Source organism: Emiliania huxleyi (assembly GCF_000372725.1).
Source record: "Emiliania huxleyi CCMP1516 chromosome Unknown EMIHUscaffold_131, whole genome shotgun sequence".
NCBI lineage: Eukaryota > Haptophyta > Isochrysidales > Noelaerhabdaceae > Emiliania > Emiliania huxleyi.
This window is the reverse complement of record NW_005201277.1, coordinates 204,500-218,394: the sequence shown is the minus strand read 5'-3', so window position 1 is coordinate 218,394 and position 13,895 is coordinate 204,500. Positions and strand designations below refer to the sequence as shown.

The 13,895-nt window shown below is 66.1% G+C and overlaps 5 protein-coding genes across 5 annotated transcripts in view; 1 reads left to right on the top strand and 4 right to left on the bottom strand.

The window, feature by feature from the left end:
* EMIHUDRAFT_226281 (hypothetical protein) overlaps positions 1–231 on the bottom strand; it is a gene marked incomplete at both ends in the record, with an annotated part of 3,450 nt that extends 3,219 nt beyond the window's left edge. Inside the window, one exon of the mRNA XM_005788890.1 lies at positions 23–231. Within this exon, the coding sequence (XP_005788947.1) occupies positions 23–231 (209 nt within the window). The remainder of the gene's footprint in view (positions 1–22) is intronic.
* An 834-nt stretch (positions 232–1,065) lies between these two features.
* On the bottom strand, positions 1,066–2,011 carry EMIHUDRAFT_226280 (hypothetical protein; the record flags this gene model as incomplete). Its single annotated transcript, XM_005788889.1, has 3 exons — positions 1,066–1,116; positions 1,261–1,766; positions 1,834–2,011. 3 exons carry the CDS (start codon positions 2,009–2,011, stop codon positions 1,066–1,068), a joined length of 735 nt encoding a protein of 244 aa, XP_005788946.1.
* A 286-nt stretch (positions 2,012–2,297) lies between these two features.
* Positions 2,298–3,414, bottom strand: EMIHUDRAFT_226279 (hypothetical protein; the record flags this gene model as incomplete). Its single annotated transcript, XM_005788888.1, has 4 exons — positions 2,298–2,354; positions 2,555–2,817; positions 2,870–2,891; positions 3,028–3,414. 4 exons carry the CDS (start codon positions 3,412–3,414, stop codon positions 2,298–2,300), a joined length of 729 nt encoding a protein of 242 aa, XP_005788945.1.
* Positions 3,415–5,959: 2,545 nt separating this feature from the next.
* Positions 5,960–6,871, top strand: EMIHUDRAFT_70700 (hypothetical protein; the record flags this gene model as incomplete). The annotated part of the gene is made up of 1 exon (XM_005788887.1): positions 5,960–6,871. A coding segment is annotated over one exon (912 nt), but the record flags the coding sequence as incomplete, so codon positions are not given.
* An 887-nt stretch (positions 6,872–7,758) lies between these two features.
* On the bottom strand, positions 7,759–9,135 carry EMIHUDRAFT_226277 (hypothetical protein; the record flags this gene model as incomplete). The annotated part of the gene is made up of 1 exon (XM_005788886.1): positions 7,759–9,135. One exon carries the CDS (start codon positions 9,133–9,135, stop codon positions 7,759–7,761), a length of 1,377 nt encoding a protein of 458 aa, XP_005788943.1.
* Between the last annotated feature and the right edge of the window lie 4,760 nt (positions 9,136–13,895).

The window sequence follows — 13,895 nt, the reverse complement described above, 5'->3', positions numbered from 1 at the left end:
TGGCGGGAAGGGCGACGGCGACCACTCCCTGCTCGCGGCGTCGGCTAGGGCGGCGGGCGGGAATGTCGGGTTGAAGCATCGGGCTTCTGAATCCATGGACTCAGCAAAGGTGACAATGTCGATGCGCCGAACCGACGCCCAGTCAGAGACCTCAGGGCGGTGCCCCTGCTCGAGCCAGCCGTCGCAGTAGCCCTCAAAGTCTTCGCCACTCAAATGGCCAAGCTCTGGCATGCTCTTCACTGCCTCCAGCTCTTCTTGGGTTCGAGTTGACAGGCCTGCAAAACTGACCCCCACCTGCATCGGGCAACACACAGGCACACCCGTACATAGGTCACCACTCGCCCATGTGAGTACATCTCTCGCTTCCTCTCGTGGCGGCTGCGTGCCAGCGCCCTTTCTTGGTGCGAGTGGCTGCCAGTTCGAACCCGGGGGGAGGGGGGGACGCTGTGGGCCCTCTATTTTAGGGCTATCGGAAGAGCTCGAGGGCTCAGCCACCCCGTACACGCCTTTCATCCGCGCGGAATTTAATCACTCGGTACTCGCGCTGACATCGCCCCCGCGCGCCTCGCCCTCCGCTGCGGACGCCCTCGCAGAGGCCCTCGCCTCCTGCTGCTGCTGGGCGCTGTTTGCTGCCAGCAGCAGCGCGCGCACGCGCTCGCCCAGCCCCCAATGCTCGACCGCCCCGATGACGGCGCCAAAGGAGACGAGACCGAGCGGCGCGCCGTGCCTGCTCTCAGGTGGTCTCTCTCACAGCCTCTGTCTCGCTTCTAGGCGAGGCCAAGCAGCGCCCGTGCCGCTGCAGCGAGTCGAGCAGCGAGCAGCAGTCGTTGAGCAGCGCCGCCGCCTCGCGCGGCGACGCGGACAGTGGCAGCGACAACGGCGGCGGCGGCGGCGGCGGCGGCGGCGGCGGCAGCGGCGGCGGCGTGTCATTGGGCGGCGCGGGGGTGGCGGCGAGCGCGGCGGCAGCCTCGGCGCGGGTGAAGAGGCGGCGCGGCGGTCGGCGCGTGCGCACCTGCTCGACGACAGCTAGGCTAATTAACTACTAATTAACTATGAATTAGCTACTTAATAAGCCTGCTCGAGCTGCTCGACGACGGCCAGGCCCGACTGCGGCACCTGTTCACAGCTAGAGGTGTGAAGAGACGCTGTTCACAGCAGCTCGACGACGGCCAGGCCCGACTGCGGCACCTGTTCACAGCTAGAGGTGTGAAGAGACGCTGTTCACAGCAGCTCGACGACGGCCAGGCCCGACTGCGGCACCCTCCCCGCGAGGCAAGCGTCGAGCGCCGCGCCGGCGGCGAGCGCGTCGGGCGTGATCCCGTCTCGCAGCAAGCTCTCCCACAGCTCGAGCGCTGGCCGCCACTCCGCCGCATCGGCACACGCGGCCAGCGCGGGCGTGTAGCACGCGAGGTTGGGCGCGAGCCCGTCCCGCCGCATCTCGCCGACCAGCTCGGCCGCCTTTCTCCACTGCCCGCCCTTGTACATCGCGCCGATGGTGGCGCCCCACGTGCGCTCAGTCAGCATCTGGCCGCCGCGCCGCCCCTCGGCAGAGCTGCACCACGCTCTCAGCTGCTCGTGGAGCAGCAACGCCTCCCGCCACGCGCGGCCGCGGGCGCACGCGGAAATCGCAATGTTGACTGCGGGAACATCGACTGCCAGCCTCTCCGCCTTCATCGCGGCGAGCAGCTGCAGCGCCTCCTCCCACCGCCCCTCGGCGCCACAGCACGCCATGACCGCCGAATAGACGATGACGCTCGGAGGCAGACCTGAATCAAGCAATCAATCAAGCCAGTAATGAATGCGTAGAATGGACGATGACGCTCGCACGCAGACCTTGCTCGCGCATCCGGTCGAGGAGCGAGATTGCAACCTCCCACCGGCCGCCAGTCTCGCACGCCACCGCCGCCGCGGCGTACGCGTGCGCGTTCGGCCGCACGCCGCGGCTGGCCATGACATCGAGCAGGCGCAGCGCCTCGCGCCAGTGCTCTCGGCTCCTCGCAGCCGACCGCATCGCCGTCGCGTAGCTCACCGTGTCGGGGAGCGGCAACCGCCGCCGCGCCGCGCCGCCGCCGCGCCGCCGCCGCCGCCTCGCCTCGCCTCCTCCTCCTCCTCCTCCTCCTACTCCGCCGCCGCCGCCGCCGCCGCCGCCGCCTCCTCCTCCTCCCACTCCTCCTCCTCTCCCTCTCCCTCCCTCGCCCGCCGCCCGCCTGCCGCGATTGAGCTCGCCCTCGCCGAGCTCCGCGAGGAGCGCGAGCGCCCTAGTCCCATACCTCCAGAGTATCGAATCCAGTGTGGGTTCAGGTCCCGTGGGTGGTGCGGTACAGCTGCGCGAGGAGCGCGAACCCCTGGCAAGCCTGTGAGTCCCACCGCAGTCTACCAGAGCACAGCATGTGCATGTGCGTGTGCAGTGTGCAGGTCGGTGTGTCCGCATGACTGTGTGTCATGGCTGTGTCCGCATGGCTGTGTGTCTTGACTGTGTCTCACGCGCCTGTCCGGCGCCGGTCTCTGGGAAGTGTCCAGGAAGTGTCTGGGAAGTGTCTAGGAAGTGTCGCACACGCCTGTCCGGCGCGCCGCCCTTCTCGCAAGCGGCCAGAGCCGCGTTGTAGCACTCGATGCTTGGGACCAGCGGCTCGGCCTGCGAGATCACCGCACGCGTTACCCGAGAGTACCCGAGAGTCCCCGAGATTGCTCGATGCTCGGAGGCTTGGTGGCTCGCGGCCTGCGCTTCGCGCAGCAGAGCGATCGCCGGCCGCCACTCCCCGCGTGAGGCGCAGCCGGCGATCGCGGCGCCGTAGCACTGCACCGTCGGCTCGACGCCTGGCAGGCAACCACTCACAAGGCTGTGCTCGCTCCTCGCATCTCCCCGCACCACTTGCTCCGCCGGACGGCGCCTGCAGCTCGCATCCCGTGCAGCAGCTCGATCCCGCGCCGCCAGTCGCCTCCCTTGGCGCACGCGTCGATGGCGGTGCCCCAGGAGTGGGCGGACGGCCGCGCCGCGCCGCCGGGCTGCGCCGCCATCTCCTCGACCAGCTCGAGCGCCGTCTCCCACGCGCCGCCGCGCACGCACGCCCGCATCGCGAGGTTGTAGGCGACCGTCGTCGGCGGGCCGGCGCCGCTGGCCGGCATCGCCCGCAGCAGCGCGATGGCCGCCCGCCACTGGCGTGGGTCGGTCAGCTCGATGGCTGCCCGCAGCAGCCGGGCGCGCGGCTCCCCCTGCGGCACCTCTGCCAGCAGCGAGGTGGCCGGCACGTCCGAGAGCGCCGAGCGGGAGAGGGCGCGCGCCACGACGCGCTGAGGGTCGGTCAGAGGCAGGCGGCTAGGGCTGTTGGCGCGCGACTTCGGGTACGGCGCTCGGGCGGGGACGGAGTGGAGGAGGAGCGGGAGGAGCGCGCCGCGCCAAAGCAGCGCCCGCATCCACGCCAAAAAACAAAAATTTTACCTGGAGTTTGTGCCCCGTTTGTGCCGCGTCCCGTGCCCCCGAGTTCATTTTATCTTACAAAATCTCAAAAATTAAGAGGCCGAGAAAAAGAGAGAAAACGAGCTGGCACGCCTAGGTGCGCTGCCTCGGTGTACAACACTCCCAGCGGGTTTTCACGTAACAAGTACACACCACATGCCCTCGCCAGCCGCTTCGCCGCCGGCGGAATCGCCCCGTGAGGCGCCAGCAAACGTCGTGAAGGCGGCAAAAGCGGGCAAGGTGGGTGTGCTGCGGGAGTGGCTCAGCAGCGGCGGCCAGGTGAACGCGGCGCAGTTTAACGGTAAGAGCTACTTCACGCTGCTGCATACTGCCGCCAGCCACGGTGAGGAGCGGGTGGTTGACCTTCTAATTCGCGGCGGCGCGGAGATCAACCTGCAGAGCAGCATCGGCATCACCGCGCTGATGGCCGCCGCCAACAAAGGCCACGAGCGGGTGGTCGACTTGCTGATACGGCGCGGCGCGGAGATCAACCGGCAGGACAGCGGCGGCATCACCGCGCTGATGCTCGCCGCCAGCCAAGGCCACGAGCGGGTGGTCGAGCTGCTGCTGCGGCGAGGCGCGGAGATCAACAAGCAGGACAGCGACGGCAACACCGCGTTGATGCTCGCCGCCCGCTGCGGCCATGAGCGGGTGGTCGAGCTGTTGCTTAGAGGCGCGGAGATCAACAAGCAGAGCAGCGACGGCTGGACCGCGCTGATGCTCGCCGCTTTCGAAGGCCACCCCGCCGTCGTGCTCCACTTGCTGCGGGCGGGCGCGGATACGAAGCTGCGCTCTGTGCACGGCCAGTCCGCGCTGCAGCTGGCAAAGGAGAACGGCCACGCCGCGTGCGTCGAGGCCTTCCGGCAGCACGTCGCGGAGGTGACTGCGAGCCGGCACGAGGCAGCGGCGGGCGGCGCGGGCGGCGCTTCCCCAGGCGAGGCACAGGCGGGAGCGAGTGCCGCGGCCTCCTCCAGCTCATTGGACAGCCTTCCTGAAGAGGCCTGGCAAGCTGCTGTGCGAGGCGACGAGGCGGCGCTGCTGGCGTGGCTCGACAGCGGCGGGCGGGTCAACGCGGTCGGCGGGGCGAGCGGCAGCTCTGCATTGATGGCCGCCGCCCAGCATGGCCACGAGCGGGCGGTCGAGCTGCTGCTGCAGCACGGCGCGGAGATCGACATGCAGCACAGCAGCGGCATCACCGCGATGATGCTCGCCGCCGGAAACGGCAACGAGCGGGTGGTCGAGCTGCTGCTGCGGCGAGGCGCGGAGATCAACAAGCAGGACAGCGACGGCAACACCGCCCTGATGCTCGCCGCCCAGGAAGGCCACGAGCGGGTGGTCGAGCTGCTGCTGCAGCGCGGGGCGGAGGTCAACCGGCAGGACAGCGACGGTTTCACCGCGCTGATGCTCGCCGCCCAGGAAGGCCACGAGCGGGCGGTCGAGCTGCTGCTGCAGCACGGCGCGGAGATCGACATGCAGCACAGCAGCGGCTACACCGCGCTGATGTACGCCGCCCAGGAAGACCACGAGCGGGCGGTCGAGCTGCTGCTGCAGCACGGCGCGGAGATCGACATGCAGCACAGCAGCGGCGTCACCGCGATGATGCTCGCCGCCGGAAACGGCAACGAGCGGGTGGTCGAGCTGCTGATACGGCGCGGCGCGGAGATCAACCTGCAGAGCAGCCACGGTTACACCGCCCTGATGTTCGCCGCCCAGGAACGCCATGAGCGGGTGGTCGAGCTGCTGATACGGCACGGCGCGGAGGTCGACATGCAGAACAGCATGGGCTTCACCGCGCTGATGTGCGCCGCCAACAACGGCCACGAGCGGGTGGTCGAGCTGCTGCTGCAGCACGGCGCGGAGATCGACAAGAAGGACAAGAAAGGCTTCACCGCGCTGATGAGCGCCGCCCTCTTCAACCGCCCCGCCGTCGTGCGGCGCTTGCTGCGGGCGGGCGCTGACGCGGCGGTGCGCGCTGAGAACAACATGACGGCGCTGCAGTGTGCCAAGGAAAACGGCCACGCCGAGTGCGTGCGCGTCATCGAGGAGCATGCGGCGGCGGCGGCGGCGGAGACCGCGGCGGCGAGGGAGGCAGAGAGGGCGGCGGCGGAGGCGGAGGCGGCGCGGCATGCCGAGGCGCTTCTGGCGGAGGAGGAGGCGGAGAAGGAGGAGCGCTCCAACAAGAAGGGCAAGAAGAAGAAGAAGAAGAGCGGCGGTGGTGAGGCAGACAATGCGGCATCTGGCCCCAGCGCCACCGCCGCATCGCAGCCGCCAACCCCGCCGCCAGCATCTCCTCCGGCCGACGCAGCCGCCATCGCCGCGGCGGACGAGGCGCTGCAGCAGGCCGTGGCCGCTGGCTCGTACGAGGGCGTGGCCAGCGCGCTGGAGGCGTGCAGCGGCCTCGCGAGCCCGGCCGTGCTGGCGGAGGCGAGGCGCGTGCGCGACAAGCTCAAGGAGGCGCGGAGGCGGGACAGCCAGCGGCTGCGCAAGGCGCACGGCGCGGCGATGGGCGCGCTCAAGTCGCTCGACACAGCGGACAGCCCCTCCGCGCTCCGAGCGGGCATCGCCGCCGCCCGGCCGCACGTGGGCGCGCTGCCTGCCCTGGAGGAGGAGGTGAGCGCGGCAGAGTCGCGGCTGCAAGAGCTGTCTGTCGCCTCCGAGCCGGCCGCGGCGGCTTTTGCTCGGCCAGTCGAGCTAGCCCTGTCGGACCTCACCGCGGCTACCGACGGGTTCGCCGACGGGAAGCTGATTGGCAGCGGCGGCTTCAGTCACGTCTACGAGGCGTCGGCCGACCTCCACCTCTCCCTCGCCGCGCCTCCGCAGCTGCGCCACTTGCCGCTCGTCGTCAAGCGGGCAAAGTCGGGCCAGTCGGGCGGCTTGTCGCGGGCGGAGCTCGAGGTGAAGCTGCTCAAGGCGGTCAGCCACCCGCATTTGCTGCCGCTGCTCGGCTACTGCCTCTCGCCCGACGGCGTCTGCCTCCTCTCGCCGCTGATGCGCGGCGGCTCGCTCGAGGCGCGGCTGCGCCTCTCGGATCCCGACCGCGCTGCGCAGCTCCGGCGGTTGGGCATGGAAGAGGCGCCGAGGCCGCTGACGTGGCGGCAGCGCGTTCGCATTGCTTGCGAGGCGACCGAGGCGCTCGTCTACCTCCACTCGAAGGGCATCGTGCACCGCGACGTCAAGCCGGACAACATCCTGCTCGACGAGAAGCTGACCGCAGTATTGGCTGACACGGGCTTCGCCAAGGACCAGCGTCCCGACGCGTCTGTCCGCCGCCGCTCGACTGCCCTCTACATGTCCACGGGCTACCTCTGCCCCTCCATCTCCAAGGGGGGCGAGTACTCGAGCAAGACGGACGGCTACGCCATTGGCATCACCCTCCTCGTCTGCCTCACTAACCGGTCCGAGGTGCAGCTGACCGACCGGTGCGAGGACGAGTTCGAGGAGGACTGGACCGACATCGACGCGGCGAAGCTCGCCGACGTGGCTGCGGGCTGGCCAGTCGACGCGGCGCGCGCAGTCAAGGACCTCGCCAAGGCGGACGGGAAGAGCCTCTGCCACGACAGCCTGCGCAAGAGGCCCACGCTGCCCGAGGCGCTGCTAGCTCTCCGGGCGCTGCTGTCTGGCTCGCAGCGCGGGGCGGGGGTGGAGGAGGCTGCGCCGGCACCTGGAGACGAGGCCGCTGCGGCAGCCGCCCGCACCACCGGCTACGAGCCTTCGCCGCTCTCGGTGCAGGTGCGCGGCATGCGCACGGGCGGCGACGCGCAGGCGCGCATCCAGGACAACATGATGCTCGCTTTCAAGACGCTGATGCCGCGCCTCGACGCCGTCTACGCCTCGCGCTCTGCGGCGGCGCCCGACGGCTTCGAGGAGCGCATCAACTTTTGGCACCGCGAGTGCGGATTGCCGACCGAGCTGCGGAGCCAGCTGCACTCGCTGCGCATCTGGGCGAACGCGGCGAGGCACCACGACGCGGCGAGGTGGAGGAGGGACGGGCCGCGCAGCGAGCGGGAGGCGTCGCGGCTCGTGGCCGCGGTGACGGAGGCGATCGGGGCGCTCGAGGGATGACTGAGAGAGATAGCCGACGATAGGCCGGCCGGGGGAGACTGCTGAAATATGAGTCATATACTCGGTCAGAGCAGTGTGTGGGCGTTTTATGTGGCGAATTCCGAAAAGACCGAACAATGAACACCAAAAAAAGCAAAACCACGACCGCCGACGCCGTGAAACCCGTCTCGAAAAACAACTGTCTCGCTCGCGCAAAGTCTCGCGCACGCCATCGCCTTCGCCCCGCCGCCTTCCGTGCGTCAGAGTGGCCACCAAGAGATCGATCGCATCGTGGATGGCGTCGAGCCCGCGTGGATGAGCGAGGTTGACGTTGAGGGGGCGAGCTTTTGGCTGTACGCATTGATCGCCCTCAGGCTCTCCTCGATGAAGCTCGCCTGCCGCGGGATGAGCATCGCCCTCGCCGTCTCGACGAGGATCTCCGCAAAGTACTTGTGGTTGTATAGCTCCACCCACTGCGGGCTAGTTAGCGTCCCGCCAGACTCGCTCAGGACGGGCTTGCCCGCGATCCACGCCTTGGACGCCTCGATCCACACCTTGTACATCTTGGTGGGGCACGTCACCCAGCCCTCGGGCGGCACCAAGCCCTCTACCGGCTGGATCGAGTGGTAAAAAATGCGCCCCAGCAAGAGCGCCCCCGCGTGCGCCTCCTTCTCCGCCGTTGCCACGAGGTCTCCCACGATGGGGCCTTTCATGTCCAGCTCCGGCTCCTCCACCTCAGCGACGGTGCACGAGGCGAGGCGGCAGGTCTCCGGCCCTCGGATAAAGTCAGCCTTGCCCTTGAGCCAGGCCTCGAAAGCCTCGCCGCCGATGTCGCTCATCACCTCGCCCCACGGCCCTCGCCACACTCGGTACGCATTGTAGCCGTGAGTCAGCTCGTGCGCGAGGAGATCGGGAGCGATGCCGCCGTAGTGCTCCGGGTCGTCGCTTCCGTCCTTCGTCTTGAAGTCAGAGATGACCACGGAGAAGGTGGGGCCATCGGAGCCGAGGGTGTGCCAATCAGCGTTCATCTGAGTGTGCATGCCGAGTCGGTAGTGGGCGTAAACCTTTGTCGGCTCATACCACATCACACTCTCCCCAACCTGTGTGGCGTAGTACTCGTCCACCTTGTGAACCAAGTACCATATGTCGGCGATCGCACCGAAGGCGCCGTTGACAGGCGTGTCCTGGACTACGTAGGAGCTCTCGGGCGAGCACGAGTACGAGTAGGGGTCGTCTGGGTACATTCCGGGGGCGGAGCCCCCCATCTGCACCTGCATCCGCCTCCCCATCGCCGCCGGCGCGTTGGGATCCCTGTCCGCATCGGGGTCGACCCACTTGCTATCGTAGAGCTCGAAGCGGCCGTCCGCGAGCGTGCAGGTGCCGTGGCCGTCATAGGCGACGCGCAGAGCTGGCACACCGTCCTGGCCGTACACCACCTTGCCGACCTTCTCGTTGCCGCCCTCGGCGGCGGCGTCAACAAAGCCCCACATGCTTGGAAGGAGGAAATCAGGCAGCCACAATTTCGCCGGCGCAGGCCGCAGGAGCTGTCCGAGCACGAGCAGCACCCCGGCGGCAAGGCAGGAGAGGAGCAAACGCGCGCCCGGCCGCATGGTCGCGGTCGTGCCGCTGGACTCCATGCTCGCACCGGCCCCGGCCTGGGGCGCCCGACGTTGCCGGCCCCGACCTGGGGCGCCCGACGTTGCGCGCGCGGACGGAACGAGAGTGTGTTGAATGGGACGCACCGTCGCGGTACGTACTTTTAGCTTACTGGGAGAAAAGAGAGAGGGGGTTGTGTTCTCTAGGCTCCTTGGGGGGGGCGACAGGGGGGACGTGGCCTGAGTGATGTGTACGCCCACTCAGGATGTGTGGCAGCCCGCTGGCTGTGTGTCTTGTGAGCTTGTTTGTGTCTGTGTGTCGCTCGTGCGTGTCGTCATCATCTGTCTTGCGTCCACCCATACCGCGTTGGTGTCCAGTCCGAGCCTGACTGTTCTTCACCTTACTACATACATACATAGGCTCCTAAGGGCCCTACGCGCGGCGTGAGAGCTCGGAAGCGAGCTTTGCACGGCGATCGAGGATGGCACGGTTCACCCCCTTCACCGAAGCGATGGAGATGCGTTCCGCGTGGTGTGACACAAATGAGAGGCGGGAGTGGGGAGGGTACGCGGTGCGGTCAACGCCCGAGCGTTGAGCCTTGCGCGCAAGGCGGTTGATCTTTGCAACTGCTGGCGGCGAGAAGCCGCCGCCGAATGTCTCGTGGAGAAGCAGGTTGAACTTGTTGCGTTTGGTGAAGATCCCATCATGGTAGTGGCCACGCTGTGACTTGACGTAGCCTTGGCCGGTGGTGTGGTCGAACGCCCGTTGACCACGGAACCCGCGTTGCTTGCAGCCCATGTTTGCAAGGCGGGCGCGCTCTTCGGTGTTGCCGAAGGCGAACTTGTCTCCAACGGAGCCGGGGTTGCCTCCGGTGTCGGCGCGGCCGACCCCAACGGGCAAGCCACCCCGCAGGGGGGTCCAAAGTTTGACCTCACTGATCTCGTCTTTGCCCCCGGGAGCCTCGCCCGGTTCAGCCAGGTCGGTTTTGTAGCCCTCGTTGAACTGTTTGGTGAGTTCTGGTTTTTCGGCATCTCCCATGACGGGCCGGGAGACGGAGACGGCGTGGACACAATCGTACCAGGCGCGAAGTACGCCGTCGTGTGGGCGCCGCCGGGCGGCGTTGTTGAGGAACCAGTCGCCATGGTAGTCCTTTGCACCACCGACTGTGTCCCCAAGCTCGAGTGCCCGCGTGACAGTCGAGCGGCACTGCGAGAGGTGAAGGCCGTTTCGGCGCTGAAGCTCGCCGATGAATATGTCGTCTGGAATGCATGTGGCATTGCTGCCGTCGAGTTTCGTGTCGAGCCACCGCCCCGCGTAAGGCTGCGCAGTTGAGACGTAGCGGATGGACTCGCGTAGACGTATTTTGGTGTCGCCGGGCTGCCAGTTGGCTGCCGTGTAGTCGTCGAGGGCGCGCCACTCCTTCTGCAGATCGAACCAGTTCCAGATAGTCTCGATGGCAGCAAGCGCCCGCGCGCACGGGCTTCCTGATTTGCAAGTGCCATCGATGACTGACTCCGGTGTTGGAAGAGACTCAGAAGTGGGGAGGCTGACGCCCTTGGGGTAGAACTCAGAGATCTTGCCGCCGCGCAAGGTGTAGTAGATGTTGTCGTCGCGCGCGGCTCTGATGGAGGCCACCTCGTCTCGCCTCGAGAGCGCGGCTCTGTACGAGTTGACGGCGGCGTCTCGTGCACCGTACCCGCCGGAGCGCTCGGCTTCGGCGAGGTCTGGGCTGCAGGCCACAAGCTTTGACCAGCATTTGAGGAGGGAGATGTAGTAGGCCTCGGCGGGGCCGCGCACGCCCGTGCGGCCCCCACCGGTGTCGTTGGGCACGCCGACTGATGTGACGCCCGTGTCGACGCCGGAGCCTCCCGTGATGGTAGGGAGCATGGCCTGCCTCCAACCCAGGTCTTTGTATTTGGCAGGAGTATCCTCTGCCTCCGTGAGTAGTTCCCACGATTTGCGGATCCGGTTGCTCCCGTCGATGGCCGGGCCCTCGCTGATCTCTGGTGGCGTGACGGAGCAGATGTACTTCGTCTTTGGGCAGGCCTGACGGGTGATGAGGTTGTACTTAAGGTGTCCAACGTTCTGAATGCCCTCGGTGCATTCGAGCGTGTCGATGAAGTCGAGCGGACGGAGGTTTTTGGCGAGTCGTTTGCCAATCGCCTCCGAGGCAGCCTCCGTGTCGCCGAGGTAGGTTCCGACGATTTTGAAGCAAGCCTCGCGTCCGGTGAGGTTCCCGTCCTCGTCTCGGTGGTGCGGCGAGCCGACCATGAAGGGGGGTACGCAGTCGAGGTCGCCGCTCGGAGAGTAGATGATGCACTTCTCCTCGTTGTCGAGGTTGCCAGCGACATCTTTTTGCACCTCGAGTGTCCCGCCCTCTCCGCAGTAAGACTTGACGGCCTCTGCCACGGTGTCGTTTTGAACCATGTCGTCGATGAACGAAACGAAGCGGGTAGTCGGGTTCTTCTTTTGCACAATGTTGTCGATCTCGTGTTTGACTCCGGTGGTGCACATCCCGGAGAAGGCGCGCCCTTGGGCGCCGCCGCAGCACGACCGGATGTAGCCGTCGGCGTCCTCGCCGGGCGGCTCCAGGCTGAGCGGGTCCCACGGTGCGTCGGCGTCGCTCGGTCCGGCCGCCCGAGGGTCCTGGAGCGGTCCGTCCGCGCTGCACAGACGGAGGAAGCTGCGTCGACCAAACACCAACCGCATCGCCGGGATGAGTGCCGGATTGCGCTTACGCGCCCACTCAAAGCATACGCAATGGAAAGCGGGGTGGGGTAAAGGAGTGGGTCGGCGGGCGCACGGCGCAGAAGCAAGGCGCTCGCCGCCGGGGCGGGCTCCGGAAATTCCTTGATCGACGGCAGCGTCTCGCCGCAAACCGCCGCCGGCTTGAGGGCCATGGACTTTGCCGTAATATTGTGGGGAAAACCGTTGGATTGGGGCATCAGGCAATCTTCGGGCATTTTCACGTGGCATGAGGGGCAACCCCAACAGAGATGCGGAATCGCGCCGCCGAGACTGCAGAGGATTGTGGCTTCAGCAACGAGGAGGATGTTGTTTACGAATACACGGTTGGGCCAATTTATCTCCTCAATCTCCTAGATCGTGAACAGATGGGCCCTCACGGCGGCCCATCTACTGCTGAAAATGGGGGCTCTCCTGTGTGACTCCTCTGGCTCGCCACGTTAAACTGGCGCCTGTGTGTGACCAACCCCAACCCCGGCAAGCGCCCCCCGGCCCCTGGGGCTGCGAGGCGGCCGGGTGAGCGCGCGCGAGACGCCATTCTATTCGGAAGGATGCCATCCTATACTCTAATACAGAACGGCCAGGTAGGGCTGAGACCGAGGAGCGGGAGCGCCAGAGAGAAGACAAAAAGGCAACATATAGCACAGCTCTCTCTGGATGGGGGTACAGAGAGAGGGGTACAACTCGCACCAGACAACACGCCGAGCACAAAAGAATAACAAGGCAGTGTACTCGGGCAGTCTCGGACGGATGAGTCAGAACATACTAAGAGCACCTAAAGGAGCAAGGCATAGCTGTGAAGGTCTCCACTGACAGACCCCCTTGTGCATTGGCCTGAAGGATCCGACATCTCGGGGAAGCAAGACAGGCCATAGCGCAAAGTAGAGTTGCACGGTCTCGCATTATCCAGTCCTGTAAGTACGGTCTGTAGGCTCCTCGGAGGCGGAGCAAGCCTCAGCTTGTTACATGAAGCGCCCATGCCAAAGGAACGCAACACTGGGAGTGAGGAGCACGCCCAGCCCTTGTCGCTTGTGACATCGCCAATTTTCCACAATCCAGGGTCCGCGGTCTTTGCAAGAGAGAAGAGAGGCGACGCCTAGTAGGTTATATGATGGCACATCTCGTGTACAGGGCCCCACGGCTGCTGCGATTTGCAAGTCGTTTCGGAGACTTTTGTGCTCCCACGGCAGGCGATTTCAACATTTCTGTAAGTCTTGTCCTTCGTTGCGTCTATGCATTTAGTGATCGGCTTCCCTTGATCACGCCATGACACTTGCTGCCCGTGCTCGCACGCCTCCGTTCCGGGCTTTGTGTGTGTACCTTGCACTACCATCCATTTGTCCAGGCCAAACAACCCCCCGTGCGCTATTTCGCAACGCACAGTATTTTTGCACACGAGCCCTCGATCCACCAAATCGTTCTTGCATGCCTCGCACATCTGCTCCCAATCTCCGGCGTTGAAGAACGCCCCCATCCCCATGACTTGGGGCGGCCCGCGGGGATCGTGCGTCTTCAACGATGTGTGCCACCCCCACTTTCCCGACTTGCACGCCACATCGTCTGCAAGCTGCTGCACGCCAGTGTCGAGCATATCACCGTCGACCCTCGCGAAGTACACAAACGCCTCTGGCCGTTCCTCATCCCTGCGCTTCACCACAAGTTCCGCTTTCCCGGAGCCGCGGGTGCAGCAACGTGCCCCACTTTGAGGCAGGTGCGGGAACGCAACGCACAAGAGCAACTGCATGCCGCAGGCAATAGAACTCCTCCCTACTTTTTTCCAAAGACTGCAAGACTTCAAATTGCGGTGGTTTGGTGTGTGAGGGTGATTGTGGCAGCAAGGCAGGTCCGGATCTGCAACGCACGCCTCGCAGATGGCATCCGCCGCGCTTGAGGGAAGCGGCGTGCCGTAGTCGGTCGGTTGATTTGCTTTATCCTCGTTGTGCAGCGCATGGCCGGAGGTGTCACCAGCGTAAGAGCAGCTATCCAGGCAGGTTGCAAGCACATCAGTGCGATCGCACATGCCGAATCCCACCGCTTGCTCACAGGTTGGGACAAA